This window comes from Wyeomyia smithii, chromosome 1, assembly GCF_029784165.1.
Source record: "Wyeomyia smithii strain HCP4-BCI-WySm-NY-G18 chromosome 1, ASM2978416v1, whole genome shotgun sequence".
Classification (NCBI taxonomy): Eukaryota; Metazoa; Arthropoda; class Insecta; order Diptera; family Culicidae; genus Wyeomyia; species Wyeomyia smithii.
The window spans coordinates 24,403,279-24,431,058 of NC_073694.1; the positions used below are offsets into that span (position 1 = coordinate 24,403,279).

Consider the following 27,780-nt stretch of genomic DNA (forward strand, 5'->3'; position numbering starts at 1 on the left):
AAAAGTATATATAGGTTTTTGGGGTCGGGGAAGGTTCTCATGATAGTTTGAGACCCCTCCCTTTTCTGGAAAGAAGGGGCCCCCATACAAATGAAACACAAATTTTATTGCACATTATTTTATTAAATTTTATTAATTTCATGGTGGTTTGGCACCCCTCCTTCTTCTGACAGGGAGGGTTCCCGTGCAAGAAAAAAAAACAGATTTATGCACAACTGAAGAACTAATCAAGCAAATGGAACAAAATAAGGCGTGGGAAGACTTTAAGGGGCAAATTTTTCATGATGGTTCAACACCCCTCTCTCTTCACAAAGGGAGGAGATTTCGGGGGTGAAAACTGTTTCTGTTATGGTTTGACACCCCTTGCTGCTTCGGACCAAATACCACCAAATATGACACAATATTGAATTCCAAAATGGCGACCTCCGGTTTCTTGAAAACAGCTTAAAGCGCCCAAATACTACACAATATGGCTATTCCCGAATTGAAATAAAATTGAAAATAGAAACCAAATATCGACCTCAGACACCATATTGAAATTTAAGACAGCGACTTCCGGTTTATGGAAAACAACCCAAAAGTATCAATTACCACGCAAAACGGATATTGTCGGAATCAGGATGATGCTTAGAACCAAAAAATGGGCCCCGGATACTATTTTTAATTTTAGGATGGCGACTTCCACTTTCTAGAAAACAGCCGAGCGTATTTCCGTAATCGTGATGATGCATAGACACCAAACTTCAACCTCATATACTATTTTAAAATCTAAGATGGTAGCTTACAGTTATCTGGAGAACATCCCAAAAAAACCGATTACAACCCACAAAGTTCATTTCCGAAACCAGAATAACGCTCAGAGGCCAGAAATTAACTTCACATGCTTTTTCGAAATCCAAGATAACGACTACCGAATTCTGGAAACCAGCCAAAAATTGCCGAGACCAGTTAATCATCCGTAATCATGATGATGCACGGATACTAAAAATCCATCTTAGACATCATTTTAAATTTTAGGATGATGACTCCCGGTTTCTGAAAAAAAACAGAAATGACCGAACAACACTCAATATGAGTATTTTCGGTATCAGACTGATGGGCAGAGGCCAAAAATTGACTCCATACGCCACTTTGAAATTCAAGTTGAACACTTCTTTTTCTGGAAATCAAGCTGAGAGGCAAAGATCGCCTCATTCCGATAAAACCAATCAAACGTTCCCAATGTCCGATTGGTTATGCATTTGCAGATTATAAACAAATCGGAAGTTAAATCTGTGGATGCAGGTGATATCAATTTAGAGTGTTTGAAATCATTTAAATAAATAAAAATGGACGAAACCGGGATATCTAGTCCTGAATTATTTTTTCCTGAAAAGTTGAAAAATTATCCCAAAATGCACTTTGTCACTTTAAGTAAATAAATCAATGTTTTGCTCAGAAAAGGCATAAAAATCTCATATTGAGTTCATAATTGTCAAATGACTCCATTAAAGGACAATATAAAATAATGTCAAATTAAGCTTGGAAATAAACGAAAAAGTAAGCGAGACTAGACATGGCCAAAAAAGTAGGTCTATTTTTCGAGATTCCAAATAACTTCAGAACGCTACCTTTAAAAGCTACCTTTCAAACTTAGTTATATAAGAAGCCAAAAAATAAAATAGTCGATTGGAAATTACCAAAAACTTTGTCAGAGGCTCTCGATTGCTCTACAAAGAAAAAATAACCATCAAAGCAGCGATGGGAAAAATCACTTCTAAAGATTTTGAATACATATAAAAAATAATTTATGTTGGATAATCGACGTTTGAAAAGTACAAATTTCCGGTGTTGATAAAAGGAACGTGGTTTCGATAAGACTCCTTCCTCTTGACAAAATAAGTCCTTCATATAATAAAACCGATCTCAGGAATATTTATTTTCTACAGGGAATTGTAATTGGAGCAAGATCGCGCCAAATGACCTATTGTCGAATATCGACCATTTTTGATTTGAATGAAACTTTGCACGCGTATTTGGCTTAGCAAACTGAGCATTTTTCACAGGTGGAGAGATTGTTTACACCCATGAGTTACATTCTAAAAGGGCGTATGCTTTTTGGCATAGGTTTTATTCGAAGCATTGTAGCCCAGAAACCGTTAGTTGTATAGAAAAACTCTCTGAGAATGAGTTGAAGGGAATTAAAAATGTACCATAAAAAAAATATACACTATACAAAAAAAATTTTTTTTGACCACAAAAAATTTAAAATAAACATTATATTTCAATTTAAAAAAAAGAGTTTATTTTTTTTTTAAGAAACTCAACGTTAATACGCAACTTTTAAAAAAAAGTCCAGGATGGAGAAATGAAAAATAATTTTTTTATGGTAGATTGATTTTTTTATAAAAATTCTAATTTAAACATTTTTCAAAATATTTATATTCTGATGATTTTGAAAGATGCAGAGAGTCATTTCGAAACAAAAAGCTCTTGGTAGTAAACATTCTAAAGGCATCGGTTTTCGAGTTGTTTTTAATTTAAGCTCGAAAAATTATTAATATTTCGGAAAATACACGTTTTTCTTAATTTGTCCATGGTTCTCCAGCAAAAACCATACGTTCATTGGAATGCTTGATCAAAAATATACAATTCATTCTTTGATAACAAAACGATTGGATAAATAACTCAAGCGCTAAACCTTAGCCTACCTATACGTTCCCCCTTGCCGAATGTTTTATAAAAAAATATGTTTGTCGGGCAACACTACCTACTTGTTTACTAATAATAACTGTTTGTAAAGTACGCAACCAATAACTACTGGGTTATCAATAATATCTGTTTTCGTATATAAATACGATTGCACTCCTCGAGATGTGTTAGTAACAGTGCATTTTGTGAAGATGAATAAAGTGAAAATGGAATACACCAAGCCCAAATGCTGTAAACTCTTTCCTGATCATCGGTGCTCATCAAGCTTACGCAAATTAAACGAAAATTTTATTGCAAAATTAAAAATATTGAACAGTCAAGCTCATTTTAATATGTCTTTATCAATTTGTGATTCGTGTAGTTATTAGAATGATAGTCAAGCCACCATTCATCCCTTCGTTGTTTACTATTCAGAATCTGGAACACTTAAGAATATCAGCTTCATCATAATATCGGAAGTACTCCATCATGATACTGTTGCGGTTCAGGTGTTCATTGCCAAATTAATGAGTTTTTTGAAAAAAACAATAGAGTTGAAAAAAGCGATATTAATGTCTGATGGAGCGCCTCACAATATAAAAATAGAAAAAAATTGCAACAAAATATAACGTCGATGCAGAGTTGCATTTTTTTGCGACTTCTCATGGTAAAGGCCCATGCGATGCAATTGGTGGCATATTAAAACGAATGGCAGGAAATGCAAGTTTAGCTAAAGAACATTAACATCCCATTACAAGCGCAAAAGAATTGTATGATTGGTCTAATCAGAAAAATAATAAAAATTCATCAACATGAACGAACATGTTATTTAGTTGGGTATCATATGAAGAATATGAACAAGGTGTAACAGAATGGAGCAATATTTTCAAAAAATCTATAGTAATAGCTGCCACACAAAAGTATTACTCTTTTGTTCCGATTTCAGAAAATAAGATACAAACGAAGCTGTTTTCAAAAGATGACGAATTGTTTACTTATGATGTATATAAAATATAAGGTGAAACTAGTTCTGTAAAGTATCTGTGTCATAAAAAATATGTTCCTAAGATAATAAAACTCGAAAATAAATATTTGATTCTTATATATATTTACATCATTTAGAACATTTAACTCTTTTCTTGAGAACCGTTAGCCCAATCGTTTTGTTGTCAAAGAATGAATTGTATATTTTTAATCAAGCATTCCAATGAACGTATGGTTTTTGCCGGAGAACCATGGACAAATTAAGAAAAACGTGTATTTTCCAAAATAATTATAATTTTTCGAGCTTAAATTAGAAATAACTCGAAAACCAACTCCTTTAGAATGTTTACTACCAAGAGCTTTTTGATTCAAAATGACTTTCTGCATCTTTTGAAATCATCAGAATACAAATATTTTGAAACATGTTTGAATTAGAATTTTCATAAAAAAATCAATCTACCATAAAAAAAAAAAATTTTCATTTCTCCATCCTGGACTTTTTTTTAAAAGTTGCGTATTAACGTCAAGTTTCTTTAAAAAAAAATAAAAAAAAAATCAACTCTTTTTTTTTTAAATTGAAATTTAATGTTTATTTTTAATTTTTTTTGATCAAAAAAATTTATTTTGTACAGTGTATTTTTTTTATGGTGCATTTTTAATTCCCTACAACTCACTCTCAGAGAGTTTTTCTATACAACTAACGATTTCTGGGCTACAATGCTTCGAATAAAACCTAGAATGTAACCCATGGGTGTAAAAATCTCTCCACCTGTGAAAAATGCTCAGTTTGCTAGCCAAATTCGTGTGCAAAGTTTCATTCAAATCAAAAATGGTCGATTAAATTTTCGCGTATTTCCAGGCGATTTGAAATGATTCTGCTCATTGGTGATATTGGCACGGCGAACGAAGTTTCGATAAGACTCCTTCCTCTTAACATAATAAGTTCCTCTCAGAATTAACCTGGCCAGAGAGGATCAGGGTTGATATTTGTTAACACTTTTGAGTGAAAAAGGAAAAAAAGCATCCATATACGTTATTTTTTTTCTACAATCCTTTTAGAATTCTCCCTTCTCGCTTTTTGCATAGAAGTGAACTGTCAAAACACCTCATTATATTTCATGCGATGGAAGCAAAACAGCAAAATCAGTTGATTTCTTTTTACTATGCCTATGGAATATTTCACTTCCATGAATTGTTCATATACTCTTTCTTCGTTCTTTCGTTTTTCGTTAACGAAGATTGTCAAGTCACCGGTCACTGTCAGTGAAAAAGTGTTTCGGTGAGGTTCATTTTGGCTGAGTGGAACGAAATAGTGCCCAAAAAAAATTTACGATGTATTTTGTGGTCAAAACAGTTCATGGACAATATTTTTTATTGTAACCATAAAAAACATGGTATTTTTACTGTAAACCAAGCGAACTTTTTTTGTTATTACCATGTTTCAACAATGTTTTTTGTCTACCACCGACAATAATTTTACCATGAAAAACATCGTCAGTGACTTCTAAATGTATGGGAAAAGTGCCTGAAAAAATGCTGTTAAGATACATACCTCCCTTTTTCATGGTAAAAATGGCAAAAACAATGTTTTTTATTGCTCTGAACAATGATATTTAATGTAAAAATGATGTATTTACAATGAAAAACATAGTTAAATTATGGTAAAACTATGTTCAATTACAGCAACTTTTAAGGTTTTTTTGATGTTATTTTTTTCGGGTGGACGACGACAATAATGGACAAAAATATTACGCCACAAGAAACTGGCTCTGGAAGATCCACATAGGTGTTTCTATAGGCAAAAGATGCCATTTTGTGCTATTGGTTGAATTTTTTGGAACACGACTCATTTTTGTGAAACTATTGAAAAAAGTAATTTTGGGAAAGTTTTGATGTTTACAAATATTTGTAGGGCCAAAACGGATTTTTTATTCGGTGTGATGTTTCAGCAAAGTTGTAGATAATAAAGGCCTGTTTTTGTGCAACTTGTTTTTTGTGCGGAATTTTTTGTGTGCAACTTTTTTTATGCGGTTATTTATTTGTGCGGTATATGAAAAAGGACCACATCCGACAAGATTTTTAACCATTTAGTTTTTCCGACCCTTGGAATGAATTACAACGCATTACATAAATGTCGCATTACATAAATCCCTCGCACAAAAACAGGTTTGACTGTAATTTTATCTTTCTGAAAAAATGTACACTATGAAAAAACTTATTTAATTTTTGAAAAGAAAAGTTAGAAGAAAAATTGAAAATATTTAACTAAAAAAGTTCATTTTTAAAAAATCTAATTTTTGTTATGAAATCTACAAAAAATTACCTAAACAATGCAATTGATCCGTTAATGAAGAAATTAGGATAAAAAAAGTTATGATTTTTTGAAAAAAAAATTAATTATTTTTTCACAGGGTAACTTTTTTATGGAAGGACAAAATAATTATCTACAACTTTGCTAAACACACTATGCCAATCAAACAAACATCAAACAAACAGACTGTAATTTTTTCAATGCCCAAAAGAGGGCCCTATTGGAAATTGAAAATATTTCTACAGCCAAAATGGGTTGAATGATTGGCATAGTGCCTTCGGCAAAGTTGTAGACATCAATTTATTCCTTCAATAAAATGTTCAATAAATCAATAAATGGTCTACGAAAAATAAATATGAAAATAATTTTTTTCCAAAAAATCATAACTTTTTTTCCCGGATTTTTCCATGATCGGACCGATTGCATTGTTTAGGTAATCTTTTGTAGTTTTCATAAAAATAAATAAGACTTTAAAAAAATGAGATTTTTAGGTAATTTATTTTTAATTTTTCTTTTAAGTTTTTTTTCTTCAAAAATAAATATTTTTTTTTAGAGTGTACTTTTTTTCGGAAAGATACAATTATTATCTACAACTTTTCCGAAAACGTCACACTGATCAAACAAACCATTTTGGCCCTTAAAATATTTGTAATCGTCAATACCTTCCCAATATAGTATTTTTCAATAGCTTCTCAAAAATGAGTCGCGTTCCATAAAATTCAACCAATAACACAAAATGGCATCTTTTGCCTATAGAAACGTCTATGCAAAGTTTCAGACAAATCAAAAATGGTTGATTAAATTGTTTGCCCGGTTTTTTGTGGAACTTCTCTGCAGATATTCTGCGTCACAGCAATTGTATCATCCATATTAAAAACTACGTGCCAGCTACCAGAAACAACCACCGCTTCTCCCGGTTTTGGCGAAATCTCAATCTGCAATTTTCGAAAATGAGGGAATAGAATGACACAGCCGCAATTAGAACTCTTACCGGCTTGCAATCACACAGTTTACCTTCATGCTAAGCAAAAACAAACCGGAACTAAAGAACAAAACCAGAGCAAACGAACGCTTGTGTTAATTGGGGATACATTTCAGCCACTGTACTCTTGGATTCACACTTGCTTGGATCAGTTTTGACGTTTCGTCTCGATAACGCTTGCTGTTTGTTTTTCGTTTTCACTTTGACGCAGGAACAGTGAAGATCAGTTGGTTGGATTCGAACGAGGCGCGCGAAATATTTAAACAGTTACTAGGACGAAAATCTAGTGTATCTGAAAGAGTACTGCGATAGTTGGGAGTGAAAATTGAGAATGATTGGCTGTAATTTTCGAAAAATTTTGCTGGGGAAAATGACTTTTATCAGCACTAGTTAGGTGTAGTCTCACTCCAGAGAATTTAAATTTGGCGATATTGGAAGGATTAATAGAGGCTCGGCAGAGCAGAGCAATATTTTTTCTGTGTTGGATGTTTTCGTAGTTGCGAGCAATTTTTTGATATTTTGTGATAAGTAGAGCAGTAAGCTTGAAACGAAAGGGCAAACTCTCACACACAAGCACAGAAATAAAAGAATAGCGTATCATTTACTTCAATAGTGATACTGCCAATAATATGAAGTGCGGAGTACAGAAAACACCAATAGAGACAATAGATCAAATGTCTCTGGTCGCAGTGATGAGTCCATACAGGGAAAAAAAAGATATGGTCCGTCTTTGACCGGCTTTCTGCGAAGTTAGCTAGTTAATTTCCTCGACAGACGTGAGAACTTGTGGTGATAGATTCAGGAAGATGACTTGGGCAAACACTTTGTAGGAGGCATTCAGGATGGTGATCGCCAAAAGTTTTCACGGTCCGTGTGACGGTGTTTGGTGTCTCCAATCTTTGATGCAGACGCCGGGTCAGCTTGCCCGGACGCATCTTGATAAGCTCCGCTCCAACACTTATTTAGCTGCCGATTTGTTGTTTTTCAGTCTTCAATTTCGCCTATCATCGGAAGTGGCACGTCTCCATCCTCTGCTGCACCTCACGATCGTCCACCAAAATAATCTCTTCCTCATCTCGGCACATTGCAGCTGCGTTGTGTTTTTGGTAGAAATATCGCCCCTAATGAGACTGACTCAGCTATTCTAGTTTCTCGAACTCCTCGTCTTCCTGGCGACGCTTTTTCTGCTGTTAGTTTTGCTGTCTTCTCTTCTGTATGTATCACTATACGTTCTGACGGAAAGCCCAACGCAACATAAGTACCCGCATAACATCCTTTCATCCAACACCAATCGACACTCTTCTTTTAACCACTTTTGCCTTCTGCGCTACGCAGTTGATGGCTGTTTTCACGGTACTCCAACGGTCCTCGAGAGGGGTTTCATCCAGCTTGCCCTATTCCGGCAGCGAGGCGTTGGTCTACTGGTCCGCACAGAACTTTCCAAATATGTACCGGTTTGAACTCTTCCTCCTGGCCGACCTGAGCGTTGTAATTTCCGATGATGATCTTGATCTTATGTTTGGCAGCGGTCTTATTCACGCTCCAGTGGATTTTTTCTACCACTTTTTGGTCAATATTTGGTAACCTTTTCTTGATTGTTGGTTTCTATTTGGTGACTTTTTTCATCGACTTATTCACTAAAATTCATTATTTGGATATCATTGACCGCTACCAGCCCTGACTTCACAATTTTTCGATTTTCTGATTTGTCAAATTGTCTACTTTTTAATTTTGAAACTGTTCAAATTTTTGGTTTTCTAATTTTACGACACATTGGTAGTTGGTAGTCGATTCCTTGGATTACCAATCAATAATGAGCTTACGCGAGCATTTGTTGTCATACCAAATACCAGTATAAATAATGTTCTCAGAAAAAAGCGAACAAAAATAAAAGAAACCTTAGTGACACTTGTAAAGTAACAATTTAGAAAAAATCTTCCATTGACACAAGTTTTAAATAAATTCTAACAGAAAGTCAACTAATTGGTTCAAAAGATGATTGTTAAAAACTTTTCATAAAAATTATGAACATCGGGTGGATCTCTAGGCTTTGTAAGCAAACAACATTTTGACTTGTTGGGGCGAAAAAGTCTCAAAAAATGGACGAAATTTTGTGAAAGGTCTTCGAAGAGTACGATACATTTTCGCTGGAAAATAATTTATCTTAACAACCTTCTAGTGCCCAGTGCCGCCTTTTGACGGGCTACAGTCAAACCTCTCAAAAGCTTCAATAAATACTTCAAAAATGTTTATAAAGATTCATAGTGATTTTAAAAACTTAACTTGGGATTAACTTGGGATTAAAGAAAAATTCTTCAAAAATACGCCGAAAAAAATCATTAAAAGAAAGTTCACTGAATTGTCAAAAAAAATGTTGACTGAAAATTACTTTATTCTACTTTCAGATACCCGCGAGCAAATTCGCGCTCAGAAGCACAAGAACCTGCGCGAAGCGGTAACATCATCGGATGAAACCCTGGTTCAGCTACTGTTGGATAGCATCGGACCAGAGCGAGAGATCATCGTCAATATGGCTCCGGGAGGTGCAAATACGCTTCTATTCATGTAAGTCCCACATAAGGTCGCCAAATTTTGCTTTGAACTAACAAAGATAATTATTTTTCAGCGCCTCGCAGAACGGATCTGAAAAAGTTGTACAACTACTGCTGGAAGCCGGAGCCGATGGTCGGGCGCATGCCGTCACAAAGTACTCTCCCCTCTATACGGCGGTGCACAACGGACACACGAAGGTTGCCGCCATGTTGCTGCACCGTTTTCCTGAGCTGGTACAACAACTGACCGTGGAACGGTGGCTGCCGTTCCACGCTGCTTGCATTAACGGCCACTGTCCGGTCGTTGAATTACTAATTAAACATTCCTATCCGGAGGAACTAATCAGTTCTTTCAGGTATGAATTGTTTGTTGTTGTGTGTTCGAAAAACAATTATTATTTTGATTATGTTTTCTCATTGGCACTTTTTTCCCAATCCTGTGACTAACACTCACAATTCATCCCTCGAATCCCAATTTAACCCATCAGACATGAACCTACTCCTAACAGGGACCCCAGTGGAGAGCTGGAATGGCGTCTAGCCTTCGATCCGAATACCCAGGATGTTACCGGACAAACGGCGCTCTACGTTAGCTGTCTACTCGGTAATCGCCAGCTGGTGGAAATGCTACTGAACTGGAAGGTCCGATGCGTTCGGCACAGTCTTGCCAACGACGATACGATATCCCAAGCTACGGACGCTCTCAGCCCTTCGGCGAATCCGTTAAGTCCTACCAATCGTCGGATTTCTTTTGGCATTCAATCGATTATGTCCCGGTTGAGCTTGGGACGTGATCCTGCGGATGATCGAAATGAGAATGCCGAAATAAGATGTCCATTAGATTTGAACATTTTGTGCGGCGCTGCTCGAGAAACGGCGCTTCTGGCTGCCGTCCGGGGAAGCTTTCTCGATGTGGTGACGCTGCTATTGCAGAACGGAGCCGATCCTAACGTTGTGGCACGAGCCGTGGAAGATCAAAATGATCCGAAGTAATTGTTGCTTGTTCGTGCGAGAAGCTAAGGGTAGAATTTAAACGGTTTTTCTACTTTCAGATCATCTGACGAAATCTACGGCTTCTCCAATGTTCCTCTAGCTGAGGCAACCCGGCAGAAGTCACTGGCGATGGTGGATCTTCTTTTGAAGTATGGTGCCAAAGACGATCAGTCAATCGCACTAGGAATTGCTATTCAAAATGCAGATGAACAAATCGTGTGCCGGTTGCTGTCCATCAAAGCGCACGCCGATCCAGATTACAAAATTAATAAGAAAGCACTAACCCAGGATGCGGAATACAGTGCTCTGCCCATCGTGGGAAGTTTCACGTATAGTTCACTGTTTCCCAGCACCGCAACAATGATCAACTGGCACAGCAGCAATTGTCGGTTGTCGGAAATCAAAATGTCCTGGCTCAGCGAAGCCGTCCTGCAGTGTAATCCCAAGCTGAAAGGTCATCCTCGCTGCCAGCAGCTTGCACTTGGAGCTCTAACCCGCATCGACATCTCGCACAACTGTTTGTCTTATCTTCCGGCTGAGCTCTTCACCCTAGGTAGTCTGCGCTATCTAAATGCCGCCCAAAATCTACTTGAGCTGTTACCGAACCCGGAAGATATCGATCCGTCTTTCAACCAACAAAAACGTCGTCATTCGAAGATACCCCATCACGAGTACAACTGTCCCGTGTTGGAAGAGCTCTACCTACAGGACAACCGACTTGAAGCCATTCCGCCTCGCATCTTTTTGCTTCCAAGCCTCACCATCCTTGACGTTTCCAACAACAAACTCCAGCAGCTGCCATTCGAGCTGTGGAAATCTCCCAAACTGAAGGAGCTCAACGTAGCGTTCAACTTCCTAAAAGATCTACCCTCTCTACCCAACCGCTTCGAACAAAGCGGAGACGCAACCGAGCCACCCTCACCCGTCACCGAGGCGTGTCTTTTCCACGCTTATTCGTGCGAGGAAAACATGGATTCCCTCGCCCGGAGCCGCAACGTCGCCAGTCTAGAAATCGTCAAACATCACATCTGGTCCAAGTCGCTGGAGGTAACCGACCAAGAGCTGCGTCTGCCCGATGCCAAAAACGATCATACAGTCTCGCAGCTTAGCAGCCTAAACTTGGCCAACAATCTCTTCACTAGCATTCCACTGGCGCTGCCCTGCCTAGCGGTGAACCTGACCCGCCTCAACATGTCCTACAACAGCCTTCGTTCGATGGGTCACGTCACCAGCTATCCAGCCTCGCTAAAACAGCTCGACCTCGGCCATAATGAAATCAGCTGCTGGCCTAGTCTGCCCCGAATTGCTGCATCCGATCCACACCTGATGTGCTACAATCCCCAAGAGCCGAAGAAAAACTCGAGCAAAAGTTCTCTCGTCAGTAGCGGAAGCAGCGCTTCCGGTAGTACGGGAACCCCGTACGCCAATGAGGTTACCGTCGTGAAGTCGTCCACCAGTTCCAACAACATAACTTCTCTCCGGACGGCCGTCCTCAAGAGTGTTTGCGCCCACCGAAGACACTTGCGGTTGGAGTCTCTACGAACGTTGGTCCTAGCGGACAACTCGCTCACGCGAATTCAACTTTCCACGGATGATGTCACCACTTTAGGCGAATCGGAGGACGCCGAGTGGAGTTTGATCGGAGTAGCCAAGTCCAGGTTGATCTTTCCGAACCTATCGATGTTGGACATCAGTAACAATTCACTCAAGGAGATTCCTCCATCCATACACGAGCTAACGAACCTGAGCGTACTGAATATCAGTGGAAATATGGACGTGACCGAGCTGCCACCACACATGGGTCTGCTGTCGCGTTTGTGGAATCTGAACACCAGAGGCTGTTCGCTGCAAGACCCGCTGCGTTCGATGATTGATAGTAAGAAATACAAAACGATGGACATAATCGGCTATTTGAAGTCGGTTTATGAAGACGCCCGACCGTACGCCAGGATGAAACTGATGGTGGTGGGAGTGCAGGGAATAGGGAAGACTAGTTTGCTAGATCAACTGCGAAGCGAGGGTCCCTCGCGAAACAAAAAGCAGGTCGATCACTGGGCTAAGCGGATGGGACATAAGAACATTAATACGAAAACCAGCCGGGGGATCAACATGTCGACGGTTGGGGTCGACATCGGGGATTGGATTTGCGAGAAGAAACTGCGGGGACATTCGACGCACGGGCCGGTAGTTTTTCGGACGTGGGATTTCGGTGGTCAGAAGGAGTACTATGCGACGCATCAGTACTTTTTGTCGAAGCGCAGTTTGTACCTGGTGTTGTGGAGGATTATCGATGGTCGGAAGGGACTGGCGGAGGTATTGCAGTGGTTGGGGAATATACAGGCACGGGCACCGAATTCGCCTGTGATAATCGTGGGTACCCACTATGACGCTGTGGGTGAGACGTTGCCCGCGAAGAAGGCTGAAGAGCTGCAGCAGGTTATTCGCGATCGGTTCATAGCGGTGTCGGATGCAGAGAAAATTGGACTGCCGAGGGTTTTGGACTCGATCGAAGTGAGTTGTAAGACGGGACATAACATTAAGTTGCTGGCGAATTTGATCTACGATACAGCGTTTTCCCTGAGGCCTCCGGGTTGTAAGGAACCACTGCTATATCAACGTGTCCCTGCTAGCTATCTAGCGCTGGAGGATGTCGTGGGGACGATTTCTGGTACGTTGCGGCAGTTTGGCGCGGATCCGGTGCTGGATGCCGAACGCTACCGGCACATGGTTACGCAGGAGATGCAGCTGCGTGGTTTGAAGGGGTTCCGTGATTGGTCCGAACTGAATCAGGCAACCATGTTTCTGCACGATAATGGAGTTCTTCTGCATTACGACGATGCAACGTTGAGAGATTTGTACTTCCTGGATCCGCAGTGGTTGTGTGACATGCTGGCGCATGTTGTCACCGTTAGGGAGATCAATCCGTTCGCCAGAACGGGTGTGATGAAGATGGACGATCTGCAACATGTTTTCAAAAGTTCATGTCTGGGAAGCAGTGATAATCGAGGGTTAGCTTGGGGAAATCGAATTATGATTGTTGTTAAATGCTTTTCATTTTTTTTTTCTTCAGCTATATTGTAAGTTTGCTTAACAAGTTCGAGGTAGCGCTGTCGTGGGATGCCCGAACGCTACTTATTCCTTCGTTGCTGCCTATCGAAGAGGACTGCACGGCCGAGCGGGTGGTAACTGTTAAGGTAAGGCATCTTGGTGTTAATTATTGTCATCATATCTTTTAATTAGGTTCCACAAATCATTTGAAGTAATTCTGTTCTGAATCTGGGTAATTGTATTACTTTCAACGTTTTACAACGATTATGAGTTTGTTCAGGATTTTTTTTTATTCTTGTCGATTGTCACTGGATTGTCCCTTAGTTTAATTTAAAATCAGGTTCTTATTTGGAAATTTCTTACCTCAACTTGGGATTACTTTTTTACCTTTTCTGAGCACTTTTTGGCTATTTCATAACCTCACTTTATCTACAAATGATCTACTTTGTAGTTATTATATATTTACTCAATATTAGGTGATTGTATTTTTTACCCTCTTTGTTCTCAATGAAGCAGCGCTCTTTCATCAGGTTCTTGGTCTTGGAAATCCAAAACGACTAAATTTCGTTTATTTCGATGCTTCGACTTTCGGTTCAGGCCTTTTGCTATAATTTTCAAATTGAGCATTAAAAGAAATACCTACTAACTTGCAGCACAAAATTCTAAACTCTAGCCTATCACTTTTAGTTAACAAACATTAATTCACAGACTAACAGACGTAACACTGGAACCTAGCTCCATCGCCACAAAAAACGTTCATTTCAAATTTTCAATCGAATAACAGTCATCGCGCGAAAACGTCGTCTGGGGCGCTGTTATGCAATCTCATACATATTTCGTAGTTCACCATTTGAAACATGCAGTAACGCTGGCGCTGATGTCGAAATACATGACGCAGCGCGAACATGACAGCAGATGGTGCTGGTGTTACTAACGTAAAGTACTGGAATCATCCAAACGATGATTTTATTGAATATTTGTTCGACGTGTTATGTCTGTTAGTCTGTGATTAATTCCTAATGATGGGACGTTGAACATATTTCTTCGGCTTTACATAGGCCTGTTGTAAAAACATAAATATTGGAATATAGATGTAGCTGCAGATCTATTGTTTCGGTACTACCACAGATAACAGACATCCAAGCTAGAACAAAAAACTCCAGAAATCGTGTGTAAGATTTCAAACTTTTACTCGTTTGGAATGCTAACGCCATCTTTCTGCAATTTGCGACTCTAACCAGTTTAGTGATGGCAGCGCTGGATTACAGTCAAAGCTGCCAGACGCATGAACATTATCACAGGTTATAGAGTCGCTTTTTTTGCAATGATATAACACTGATTTTGTAAGGTGGGTTTTTGTTTTTCAAATCAACATTAAAACAAACATATTTATCGTAAATTTAAGCTGGGAAGGAATAAAATTGTCGATTGTGTACAAATTACGACTGCTCGAAATTTTTACATTAAAAACCGCAACCCTTCTTATTGCGATACTATCGATAAAAGCTGTAAAACTATCGATTTTATTAAATTGTTGACTATTAAGTGTTCTTAGCGCCACCATACTGCGTATTGCGACATGCTAAAAACCGTTGAATCTTTCTACACATGAAGCGAAACTAGCTTGGATGTCTGTTATCTGTGGTACTACTGAGGTTGATTGTATGTTCATGATCGGTCATACGCTGTATCAGAGCCGTTCTCTGTTGGTTCTCTGGGATTTCGGTTGTGGATGGAGGCACTCACTACAATGTCCACACGACCACTAACAGCCGCGTAAGCAGGGCTGGTATCCATCAGATGCATGGTAGTCTTGGCGTCCCGTTGCCTGAATCTTGAAGTAAGTTTGTCAATGTAGCTCTCCAGACAAATGCTGTATTTCTTGCCCCATCGGTGGATCTCCAGACATAAGAAAAAGCTTAGCTCGCCCAAAGTGGCAATGTCAAATTTTACACTCAATGCAAGGGTAACGTTATGCGGTCTCGCTGTTCAACTATCGAAGAAACAGATTACGTTGAGATGCTATCGCTAACAAAGCTCCCAGGATTGTTTACTGGATCCAGAACCAGAACCAGCCCAGAATTCCCCGTGAAAATTCATTTTTTTTGAACTTTGGATGACTACTGTGTTCACTTACAAAACCTAACATGATGTAAATTTCTCTGTCAAGTGGCAACTATTGGTGTTCATAAAAGTATTACCAAATGATGGGAATGTCACTAAATTCCATGTTAAGCCGAGAAACGTTCAATGTTTCAAGTGATGCCATATGGCATCATTGGACTGATTCGTTTACTGTTTTTGGTGTTCCCTGATCTTCATTATTAGCTTTTCCTGGCCTTGAGTACACTTTTCGATGATTCTAATCTTCATTTGCGATAGAAAGCTAAAACAATTTTTAAACATTTGATACCTCTCTCTCTCTCTCTAAAGGTTTTAAGAATCGCTATCCTGAACTACTCAACTTCGTCTGGAATCAATTTCAGGCATCTAGGCAACATATTCTAAAGTAAACCCAGTCTTGGTGTATAAAGCAGAGTTTCAGCATTAATCCGACGAAAGCTGTAACCGGACCTTGCACTAGAAAGAAGAAATTCAATCTGAAAACTCTCAAAGACTCTCTTGGAGGAGTAGAAATTGACCTACACTTCGTCAGTATGGGGGCCGAAAACCAAAAGGGCTACCGCTACAACAAAGCTAGATGAAGTTCATCTACATGCGTGCATTGCTATAACAGAAGCAATGAGCAGCACCCCATCAGATGTTCTTGATGCAATTCTTCATCGGACTCGAAAGAACAAAAACTATCGGACCTTCTTCAGGGATTTATGGTTTTGCTGGTCCCATTGTAGCCTTCCGTATTCGATCAACTTGATGATATCTGCATATTGGTATGCTTGGTACACATCTTGGTTCATGGCGTAAGCCTGGAAAATTAGGTTATTTCATCGAATTTATTTTTTGATCAGGGAATATCAGGGAAAACTGGAAAACAATCAGGAAAAAATATAGTGAGACGCTCATTCGATTTTTTGACGTAGGACTACGTCTATCTGGAAGTTAGGTACCTGAATTTGGAAATCTAGTAATTCAAGCAGGGAAAACCAGGGGAAAATGGTCAGGTTTTAAGCGCTTATATTTCAGGCATTTATAATCAGGTTATCGAGGTTCTTGCCTCAATCGATCAGAATTTTTTTTACGGTTAAATTTATGCAACAAAAACAACCTATTGCTGAGATACACTTCAAAAATTGGTAAATAACATCGATTGTCTAAATCATACCGAGCAGCCAATCACCACCTCTCTTCCCTAGCACAGCCGACACTCACTAATACAACCGATCTGACTTTATAAACGATTTGCTGTTGTTGTTGTCACTTTCTGTTTCCGATGCTTTTTTACTTCCCTTGCCATTCTCTTCTCTTCTGAACTCCTCCCTCTTTCCAACTAACTGACGATACTTTGATATCAAAGGTACATTCGAATATTTCACCCCATCATTTTCATTCTAAAACCGTACTAGCGACGTACGGACGCTAGGTGCTAGCCGTTGAAAGGAAGAAAGACAAAATAGTACCGGTCATCTCGTGTCGGTATAAATGCACCCAGATTATTTTTTTTTTTTTGGTATTTTTTCTTATAACTAGGAATAATTACCTTTAATTTGACCCAAAAAGATCGAAAATCGATCAACTGGTTCAAAAGTTATGAATTTTTTTAAATAAATACATCGAATATAGCCGTTCAAAGACAGTTTTGAGATGAATCTTGAAATAAAAAAGTTAGAGCGTAAAACGTGTTTTTTCAATATAAATTGGTTGTTTTCAAAGATAAAGAAAAACTTTTTTTACAAAGTTACTTAAAATTAATGGAGCTATAACATTGTAGAACAAATTTTTCTTCTGTCTACGAAGATAAAAAAGTTAGATACTTTTTTGCATTGAAAATGTTGGTCACCCTAATTTTTGATAATTTTTCAATAAGCGCTTTATCATATGTAACAACTTTGTAGAAGAAAGTTTTTCTCTAAAATGTTGCTTTAGAGTTTACCCAAATTTCCCCCTAAATTTGGTTTCTGGACCATTGTGCAAAGCACTGTACAGTGCTTTGAAGCATAGGGAATCATCGAACTGATTAGCTATTTTAAAAATAAATCCGAGCTGGCGATTAGCTTTTTCAACAATGGCAGCTTGAAAGTTAGTTTTTCATCGAGCGTCACTCCTAGATCTTTGACCTGCTTAACTCTGCTTAGTTTGATGCCAGCTATATTATATTCAAAATGGATTGCATTTTGAGTACGATGAAAACTTATTACGAAATATTTATCGACGCACAGCATCAATTAGTTTCGCGTACACCAGTCATGGAACAGATCAAGCAGCCTTTGCAATTCTCTACAGTCCTCTATTCGGCGGATAGTCAAATATTTTTAGATCATCAGCGAAAAACAATTTCCCGCCTCGATTGAGAATAATCGCTGCATCGTTAACATATATTGAAAACAACAATGAACCCAAATTACTACCCTATGGTACACCTGATAGGTTCGTAAATTTATCAGAGTTAGAATCGTCGATTTTCACAAAAAGTTGCCTGCCTATTAGATAGGATTCCAGCCATTTGCAAAATCTTTGAGTACAGTCTATTTTTTCTAATTTACTTAAAAGGATGGCATGGTTCACAGTATCGAAAGCGGCTTTTAGATCAGTGTATATCGTATCTACTTGGGCTTTAGCGCTAACATTCCGAAACTTACGAGATTGGTTTCTACGGTACGCCCGCGAAAAAATCCATGTTGCGCCGTACTTATATAATTTCGGCAGGCAGCAGATAACGCTTCGTTTACAATCGTCTTAAAAATTTTTGATTCCGCGCATAGAGAGGTTGTTCCTCTATAATTTACTACGTTAAATTTATCTCCCTTCTTGAAAATCGGAAACATGCAAGATTGTTTCCAAGCAATGGGGAAACACTGTTGATGGAAGGATAAATTGAAGAGCCAGGTTAACGGGGCAGCTATAACATCGGCACATTTTTTCATAATGGTGCTTATTACGGGAGTCACATCACGGTGAAATCAGAGTGAAGTGAACAAAATCCTATTACGGGACTCACGTAAGTGAGAAAAACGTCGCGAAGTGACATCTGCCGTGGAATCTTGGTTATTATGAGTGTCATATCAGTGAAGTGAGAACGGAAAAAGCGACGTTTCGCGTGGAATTATTTCACGACCATTTTGAACGGTGAAATGATTCCACGAAGATGCCATAAGTCTTAAAGTTGATTGATTTGTGATCTAATGGTAAATATTGGATTTATTCTTCAGTAACGAAGCGAATCAGAGTTTGATCCGTGCCTTAAAGCGGTCAATTTTTCATTTTTTTGCCCAATGAAAAAAATGCAAGGTAGTTCTGGAAATTTTCGATACCGAAAAAAAAAACATTTTTTTTGATGCCGAATGTCTTAGAAATGCAGAACACGTCGAGATCTGGTGTTATCTAGAAAAACGGGAAAAAACGACTGTCTGGGACTTAGACATTTTTGAGCTGGGAAGCAATCTTATTTCACTTGTCCTATTCTCAATTTCACTTCACTGTCAATCTCACTCCACGGAGGTGATTTTTGTCACCTCACTTGAGGTGGAATCGGGAATAGGTCTAAAAAAGTAAAGTGAGCGTGAGAGTGAAATATGTTATACCAGGGCCAGGAATTATACCAGGGCCAGGCGAAACGGATGATTTAACTCTACTGGTGGCGGTAACAACGAGCTGTTCGCTTGCGCTTAAAATGTGCATATTTATAATATCTGGTGGCACATTGGTCAGAGCTTGTTCAATTTGTGAAATGGTAATCGGTGTGCTACTGAAAACGCTTGAAAGGTGCTGTGCAAATAAGTTGCTCTTGTCAATGGGTGATGTAGCAGTCACACCATCGAGGAATATAGTCGAAGGTAGGCCATTTTGTTTTCTCTTCGTATTAACGAACTTCCAAAATTTTTATTGGATTTTGTCGCAAGCTTTGCTGAGTCGAACGAACGTGAAGATTGTAAAGAAACTTATTATAGTTGCGATATCTGTTGCTGGCTATGGTAAAGCTATGTTTCAAGAGCAAACAATCTTTGTTAACAAAAACGAGATCCAAGCAACGCGATTAGTGGTTGCAAACAACATTTTTTTGTCTGAATCCCAAAAAGGCGACACCATCAAGCACCGTTCGACTAGCAGGCGTAAAAACAGACTCAGCTGGATCTGCAATCGCGTGGTCTTGCGCATAGTTTCTCCAAACTAAATTTGATTGGTTAAAGTCACCAAGTATCAAAAATGTATCATACGTCCTCATCGTAGTAGTAGCAGCCTCAAATACCTCTAGTTGAGCTCGCATAACGTCGCAGCCTAAACGTTTCTCAGGTGGAATATAAAGCACCGCGATAAAAACATGTCGGGTATCTATAACTATTTTTACAAGGAGGGTTTCAAGCCAGACCGGAACTACTTCGGTTATTTGAGAGCAAACGAACGCCGTGGAAACAGCAATTAATACGCCGCCACCGCGTTGACGAATGCTGTTGTTTGAGTTGCGATCAGTGCGAAAGACAGTGTATGAATCGCCGAATAGTTGCAATGAATTGATATGACTGTCGAGCCAAGTCTCTGTTAGTACATATACATCGTAATCGTTCTCTGAAATCGCCAGGTAAACGTCATCTATTTTAGCTCGGAGTCCTCGTACATTTTGGTAAAAGATTCGTAGCACGTCCTGGTTTTCTTTGGTCAAATCAGAAGGATTGCATTGCTGAGAAAGCGGAGGTGCAGATGGTGGCGATATAAAATCATCTTCCTGATTGTTCAGAGCGCTCTAATGTCTCAGCAAATAAAAATTCACTGTTATATAAAAAATATAGAAAAATACCGTAGTCCTACGTCATTCGGTCGTGTCTTTGATACCACCCTGCTACTTTTTCAGCATAAGAGAATAATACGAAGCAACTTATGTGTGGTTTCATATCCGATCGAAAGCTTTTTTCACTGGGATTCTAGAGTTGCGGTAATCTACGTTGCGCGTTTTTGTGCTGAATGCTTAAAATATAAGGAAAAATACATTATGTTATATTTCAGGGAAAATCGGTTACTTCATTTTGAAAATTTTTTCGCCACCCTGTCAATCGTAAGGTCACTAAGCTTGCTCTTCATCGTGTTGAGCAAAACAATATCGTCGACTAGGTCAAAATCATTTGGCTGATTAATATTTAAAGGATTTCATGGTAATCCTCAAATTGACTGTCAATATCTCCAACAAGAGTATCATCAATCACAATGAGGAATAGTAGCGGTGCCAAGCCCTGTGTCACACCTGCCAAAACCCTTAAAACATTTGCATTGAAAAAATGGTCTTTTTCAGATGGTAATAAAAACACTAAGACAGATAATTGAGTATGTTAAATTTCCCATGGATGGCAATTTTACTTGCCTACTCGCCAAAAAACTCTTTATTTCTTCCGAGCGACCTTTCGGAACCTTCGCCATGGCAGACGAAAACATACGTGTAGGCATGTTTTTGGGTTCTTCGTTTAATTTTTTTTTCGTTTTAATTATCAATTCCTCCTCAATTTTCGCGACAAATTTGGAGTGGATCTTACACTTCAGGTTTGCCCAGAAATTCTCAATTTGATACAGCTGGGAGTTGCTGGGCAGATTCGCCGACTTGGTTACCACATCGACATTCAGCCCCTCCATCTCCTTCAATCGCTTCGAGTAGTGCGTGGACGCCAGATACAGCCAGAAAACCACGTCTTCGCTCTTATGCTACGGATAAATCCGTAGATCTGGCAAGCCTGGTCGTCAGTGCGTGTGAAGGTAAACCTAGAGTGCCTGTAAATATATATAGAGTGGCGACACTGTCAAAATTGGAATAGAAAATATCTGTCAGCGTCATTCCAATTGAGCAAACAACCCATTAAACTCGTGAGGGGAAAAGAGAAAGGATGTTGAGTGTTACCAGTGTTACCAGCGTTACTTTTGATGACACGGCGCCACTCTAGTTATATTATAGGCACTCTAGGTAAACCCATAAATAGTCGGCAATTTTTGTCCATTTTTCTAAATGCGAACGTTAAATGATTTCAGAAATAGAATCAGCTCTAATTTTGCACTGCTCATCTCAAAATAACGTCTGGGGTCCGTTTCAGCCCCGAAATTATTTTTAGTCGTCGTACACAAATTACGTAACACATGAAGGGCTCAACCAGCTTAACTCGTTGACCCGCTACTTTAAAGCTTAGGGGATCGTCAGTGTTCACTGGCGTTGACTTCTTCTTTTATTTTTTACTATTAGACCTGCTGCTTTGCGGCAATCGGTGAGGTTACCAAGCTTGCTTTGCTTGTTCGCTTAGGGCGTTCAAAACAATGTCGTCGACTAGTTCAAGCTCATAAAGCTGCATAATTTCATGCACAGTACTTTGAGAGTGATGCAGAGTGAGTCTAAGATCTATAAAATGCTCAGCATCCAGTCCACCGGAAATGTTGCGGTATCCCAAGCATGTCTATTCGGTCAGTCAGTAACTAATCAATTCTGTTACACGACGGTATTCAAGCATTTGTCCTGACACTTCCGTTCCGCTGTGTTCGGCTAGAGAGTTGGTCCGTGCTCTGTTGTCTTGCCTAAAAGCCAGCTTCACACTTCTATCTCCGGCTCGGTTTATTTTCGATAGGCTGTTGTCTCGGCCGTTCTGTTTCACGCTCGCATAGTGCAGGCTTTCGCCTCTCTCCTCGATCGATCATCCTCTAGATTTTGTCTGAGATCTATCCGCTCCATTCACTGTGCACTTTTTCGCGTGTTTCTTCATTCGTCGTGATAACTGATCCCCGTTTTTCTGTATTTTTTTTGTAGTACGTCTCCACATCAGTCGGTCCCAAATTAGTCTTCTTTCGATCGCTCAAAAACTCTCCCCAAGGTCAGCGTCCATCATCGACCAAGATTCATGGCAATAAAGGGCCAACAAATTCATTTCGTGTTGAACAGTTGATGCTACTTTGGAGTCAAACAATCTTTTTAAAAGCGATTTATTTCTCGAAAGAAGTTGAACTATACCTAATATACCTACTGTTTATAATATTGCCTCAATATTATATTACTATTGCTATATTGCTATTAGAGATACTGAAATAAAAATAACACACCACCAAAAATAGTCTCTGTTAAAAAAAAAGAAAATATTTTTAAAACATTTTCTTATTTTTTTCCACAGATCGCCACCCGCTCCAAAGGCTGGGTGATGCGCACACGACGCAACCCGATGAACACCGCATTTCCCACGTACGAACCCGTTACTTCGGAGCCAGCAACTCCGGTCTTGAGCAACGCTTACGACACGCAAACACTACCCCGAACGGAGCGTTCAATATCTCGCCTACTGCTAATGTCCTACTTTCCGTCCGGTTTCTGGTCCCGTCTGATAACCCGTGTGCTGGCCGATGATCAAGTCGTGGAAGCAATCCGTTGCCTGTATCCCCTGCCGAAGGAGGCAGCAGCCGATCCGGATATCAACCAGCTGTTGAACCACTCCGCGCACTGGGCCGTCTGGCAGACGGGACTCGCCCTGTACTGCGGCTCGACACTGGTCTTCAAGATGCGAGAAATTTCCGTAACTTGCCCGAACTCCCCGTACCGCAATCCGATGAATCGCTTCAAGCTTAAGCAGGATGGCATTTGGTGTGATATCGATCTTACATCCACCTCGATACTGGAGATTTTCTTTCCGTGTAATGCCCAGAAGATTCGTAAGCTTAACGAAGTGGGAGTCGAGCTTAGTGCGGTGGAGATTGAAGCGAACATCCAATGTGTGACGCAATTGCTTGCACTTAGTGTAGATCATATCGATCTACTGCTGGAAGATTGGTACCCAACGTTGGGTACGAGATTCGTGCATACTTCGGAAGGTCGCTTCCTGGTTACTCGGTTGGTACCATGCCCGCGATGTCTTCGCGACTGCGAAGATCGTCACGGTTCAAACTTCCCCTCGCAGGTGAAACCAAGCAACAGCGGTGGCCAGCGGCCGACTCTTCACAAACGGCTAAGCATGGACAGGAGGGCGGAGTTTGGCGAACCGAGCGGGTTGAACGAGCTGCCGGGAATTTTGAACGATTTGGTATCCGCTAGAAAGTCACAGGATTCGGTCGGTTGGTCGGATTGTGACTCCGGTGTCGGACAAGAGTCGGCCGATAGTTCTCGGGCGACTTCGATCGAGGGACATCCGTTGGTGGCTGCTGGAGACCTGCCGGGACCGCCAGCCTATTCGTGGATGGTGGAGGAGTGTATTCTTGCGGCGTACGATAAGCGCTCCGTCGGTTGTCCAATCCATGGTGAGATTGAGCTGAGCAGAGTTACCCCAGATGTGGTATGTTTAAGCTTTTGTTTTGAATTGCTAGAGGATTAATTGTGTTTGTTTCCAGAACTTTATGGATTTATCAGAGAACTATCTGATTCGTTCGGAGGATGTTCACCGAGGTCCTCTGCTGGGGCGAGGTGCGTTCGGCTTTGTGTTCAAAGCGACCTGCAGAACGCGTGGCTCTAAAACGGTAATTCCGGTGGCTATGAAAATGCTTCAACCGGTTGCACCGGGTCCGCGGGCCCGTCAGAGTGCCATCATAGCGTACAAAGCTGCCCTGGGTAAGTGGGAACGGGATCCGCTGCAGCATTCGTGCAAGGCTTACTGTACGGCACGCCAGGAGCTAGCGGTGCTGCTGACTTTGCGCCACTCAAATATTGTTCCGCTGATTGGAGTATGCACTCAGCCACTGGCATTGGTGTTGGATTTGGCACCGAAGGGGGCACTGGATGCGGTGCTGAGACACTTCCGTCGCAGTGGTGCCCGCATCGGTCCTTACTGCTTCCAGTCACTAGTGCTGCAAGCAGCCAAAGCGATGGAGTATCTTCATCGGCGCAGAGTTATCTATCGCGATCTGAAGGCGGAGAATATTCTGGTTTGGGAGTTTCCGGAACCACATGCGTGAGTTGAATTGTTAGGAATTATTGGAGGACATTGCTGAGTTTTTTTTTTGTACTTTTTTTAGAGACGACCACCCGTCGAATGTGGTTCACATCAAGGTGGCTGACTACGGCATCAGCCGTATAACGCTACCGTCCGGTTCCAAAGGTTTCGGGGGTACCGAAGGCTTCATGGCGCCGGAAATTATGCGTCACAACGGGGAAGAAGAGTACACCGAAAAGGTGGACTGCTTCTCCTTCGGAATGTTTCTATATGAGCTGATTGCGTTGCGGCAACCCTTCGAGGGACACGAAGCCGTTAAGGAGTGCATACTGGAGGGAGGACGCCCGGTGTTGACACAACGGGAAACACAGTTCCCCTCATACTGTCTGGATTTGATGGTGCTGTGCTGGGATCAACAGCCGAAGGTTCGTCCTTCCGCTAGCCAGATCGTGTCGATAGCCAGCGCTCCAGAGTTCACACATCTGATTGATGTTTGTTCCCTGAATCACCCCGGTAATACGATGGATGGCATCGCATGTCAGATAGCGAACATTGACGATGAAGCGGTCGTTTCCGCCTATGAGTTGTGGGTGCCCTGTTCTAATTCCCGGATCGACATCCTGTTGGGATCGTTGAAGGGTTGGCAGCAGTATCACAGAATACCTTGCCCACAGATTTCGACCCCGGTTAAGACAGCCGGATCGTCAAGCGGTTATCACTCGCAACCAACTACTCCTCATCAGGGAAAACACACGAAACTTACGACTGCGTGTATTGTCGAGAAGGCCGTTTGGGTCGGAGATGCCGAAGGCAATATCTATGCTTTCAACGCTTCGGATTGTGCACATCTGTTTTCCTATGCTCTTGAGCCGGCTCAGCCTTGTCCCGTCGTTGCGTTGGTCTATCTTAAGAAGTTCAATCGCGTGGCGGCTGGCCTGGAAAATGGACGCCTTTTTCTGCTGGACTCTAGCCTTGTTCCTAGCACGTACGTACTGGCGGAAGGCAGCTTCGTTCTGTCCGAGCTGGGCTCCGGCGAACGGCTTTACAGCGTCTGTCCCTTGTGGACAAACGAAACGGACTGCGAGCTGTGGTGCGGTGATGCGGAAGGAGCTCTCAATGTTTTCTCGTTGAAAAATTCGCACGTTTCCGGTCAGCATCGATTGGTACATTTTCCGGCACCCATTCCGTCGCGTGGCCTCACGGTTGGCCTGCTGTGCGCTTCCGATGAGTACGTCTACTCGTACGTCGCACCCGGTTGCATCCTCTATCAATGGAGTGCCACCGGCAAGCAGATCGAGAACCGGTTGGACTGTTCGAAGCTGGTGCCCTGCTCCGAGAGTCTCAAGAGCATCGCCATCGATGAACATCTCAGCCCGGGAAAATGTCAGGTAAGTTTTGTTTTCGGTTTCTTTTTGGGTTTGGTTTGTATTCTTACACCTCAAAACTATATGGACCTCTCAGGTCAGCGCAATGGCCGCCCTAAACGGTGAGCTGTACGTCGGCACCACCTGGGGCTGCATTATTATCGTCGAAAAGCAATCGCTCCGACCGATCACGATTTTCCGTCCCTTCGAGGAGGACGTTCGCTGTATCATTCCACTGTACGGTGGGGTGACTCCGATGCTGGTTACCATCGGGCGGGGCTATCGGTCGCTGATCGGTCGCTACACGGATGTCACCACCGGTCAGGTTACGACCCCGTCCACCACGGCGCAGGAAAAGCGTTTCAAGGAGTCTCTGCTTAAGGATCGATCGAACAACATGCATGCGCTGATCTGGACCGCAGAGCACTGGACGCCCATTTAAATGGGGACAAATTTTAATGTTTAGAATAGGTGTTTCAACTTTTTCTGTGATTTTACGAATAGCGTTTAAACAGCATGTTCCAGAGATTATCCGAATTGACAAAGTTTTTTGCCTATCTTCTAATAGAAATAAAAATTTCGGAAGCTTTAGCAGCTTGTGAATCAGATGTGAGATTGAATAAAACCTTACGAAAGAAAGTCAGAAGCAAAATATTATTCATCATTAATTCCCAGCTTAGTTTTTAAATTCCGCCGCAAACCAGGCTTAGCCAAATCAAGCGCAGTTTTCTCCTCCTTATTCTGCGCGGCGCCGGAAGCGCCATGTTCGACAAGCAACAGTGCACACCCGTTCTGTTCGTCCTCGCAGGCCAAATGAAGCGGTGTGTTGCCTTCGGCATTCTGTACATTAACAGAAGCACCATGTTCCAGCAAATACTTGAGAATTTCCAGCCTGCCCTGCGAGACCACCCGATGCAGCGGGGTATCGTTTCGTTTATCCACCACATTCACATCGGCTCCCTGCTCTAGCAGGTATTTTACAATCTAAAAAAGTAAAAATCGATTATTTATTGCCACTTCACCTGTCAGACATTTAAACTAACCTCAAAATGTCCTTTGGAGCAGGCATACTGCAGTGAAGAGTGACCTTGCCAGTTGCGGTGATTTACACTTGCACCTTTACTCACAAGAAACCGAACTGTGCTCAGGTGACCACCCAGCGTGGCCAGCACCAGAGGAGTCGCGCTGGTGTCATCTTCTGCATCCAACTGTTCCGGGGCTTTTTTAAGCAGCTCCTCCACCATCCGCTCGCGGCCCCGCAGGGCAGCCCAGTGTAGCAGGAAGCGGTCGTTCTGCAATACAATCGGTTGTCAAATTTTTAAACTGGTTTTATCAAATTACTCACGGAATCTTTCTGCGTAATTAGCGATGGCTTGGTGGAGATCATCTCCTCCAGGACGTGGTAATCCTGCTGGGCCAATTCGTACAAGGGCATTTCTTTGTTCATTGTGGCTGTTGGAATTAAATGTTTATCACAAAACTACTGCTGTTAACCGTCCAACGGGATGATACATCAAATTTTCGACTTCTCGCCGGTCTCCTTCTTCTTCTTCTTCTTTCTTGCTGTGATATTGATTGTCACAGACTTTGTTATGGGACCGGTGACAGAGACCATATGCCCAGCGGTTTTTACATTTGTTGTTCATCTGGTGTCATTTCGGTCGGGCATTATTTAGTTGTTGCGTGATGTTTAACCTGTCCTTAATGATTTTTTTTGTGGTTTTTATCCAATCCCTTCACAGTTCGAATTTAATCTTCTTAAGAAAGTCAACTATTTCTTTACAAGTATTAAGATTTTTTGTCTTAAAGATATCAATCAGCGTGTCATATTTGCGATCGAAAGAGTATTTTGATCGAGTTATCGAGTATTTGTTGCAGTGTAGTATAA

General features: G+C 41.0%; 2 protein-coding genes across 6 annotated transcripts in view; one reads left to right on the forward strand and one right to left on the reverse strand.

Annotated features, from left to right (window-relative positions):
- LOC129717908 (leucine-rich repeat serine/threonine-protein kinase 1) overlaps nt 1–26,500 on the forward strand; it is a 45,438-nt gene extending 18,938 nt beyond the window's left edge. For 3 of the 5 annotated variants that reach the window (XM_055668186.1, XM_055668185.1, XM_055668188.1), the window contains 9 exons: nt 9,353–9,512; nt 9,574–9,855; nt 9,988–10,488; nt 10,552–13,500; nt 13,563–13,686; nt 22,786–23,934; nt 23,990–24,546; nt 24,611–25,916; nt 25,990–26,500. In XM_055668186.1, the coding sequence (XP_055524161.1) occupies nt 9,353–9,512; nt 9,574–9,855; nt 9,988–10,488; nt 10,552–13,500; nt 13,563–13,686; nt 22,786–23,934; nt 23,990–24,546; nt 24,611–25,916; nt 25,990–26,334 (7,373 nt within the window). In that variant the 3' untranslated portion in view covers nt 26,335–26,500. The remainder of the gene's footprint in view (nt 1–9,352; nt 9,513–9,573; nt 9,856–9,987; nt 10,489–10,551; nt 13,501–13,562; nt 13,687–22,785; nt 23,935–23,989; nt 24,547–24,610; nt 25,917–25,989) is intronic. The other 2 variants (XM_055668187.1, XM_055668189.1) reach the window with 1 other exon arrangement.
- Nucleotides 26,501–26,527: 27 nt separating this feature from the next.
- On the reverse strand, nt 26,528–27,494 carry LOC129717925 (26S proteasome non-ATPase regulatory subunit 10-like). The gene is made up of 3 exons (XM_055668213.1): nt 27,238–27,494; nt 26,936–27,184; nt 26,528–26,876 (listed from the first exon to the last, which is right to left on the reverse strand). The coding sequence occupies exons 1-3, from the start codon at nt 27,337–27,339 to the stop codon at nt 26,547–26,549; spliced, it is 681 nt and encodes a 226-aa protein (XP_055524188.1). The 5' UTR covers nt 27,340–27,494; the 3' UTR covers nt 26,528–26,546.
- Between the last annotated feature and the right edge of the window lie 286 nt (nt 27,495–27,780).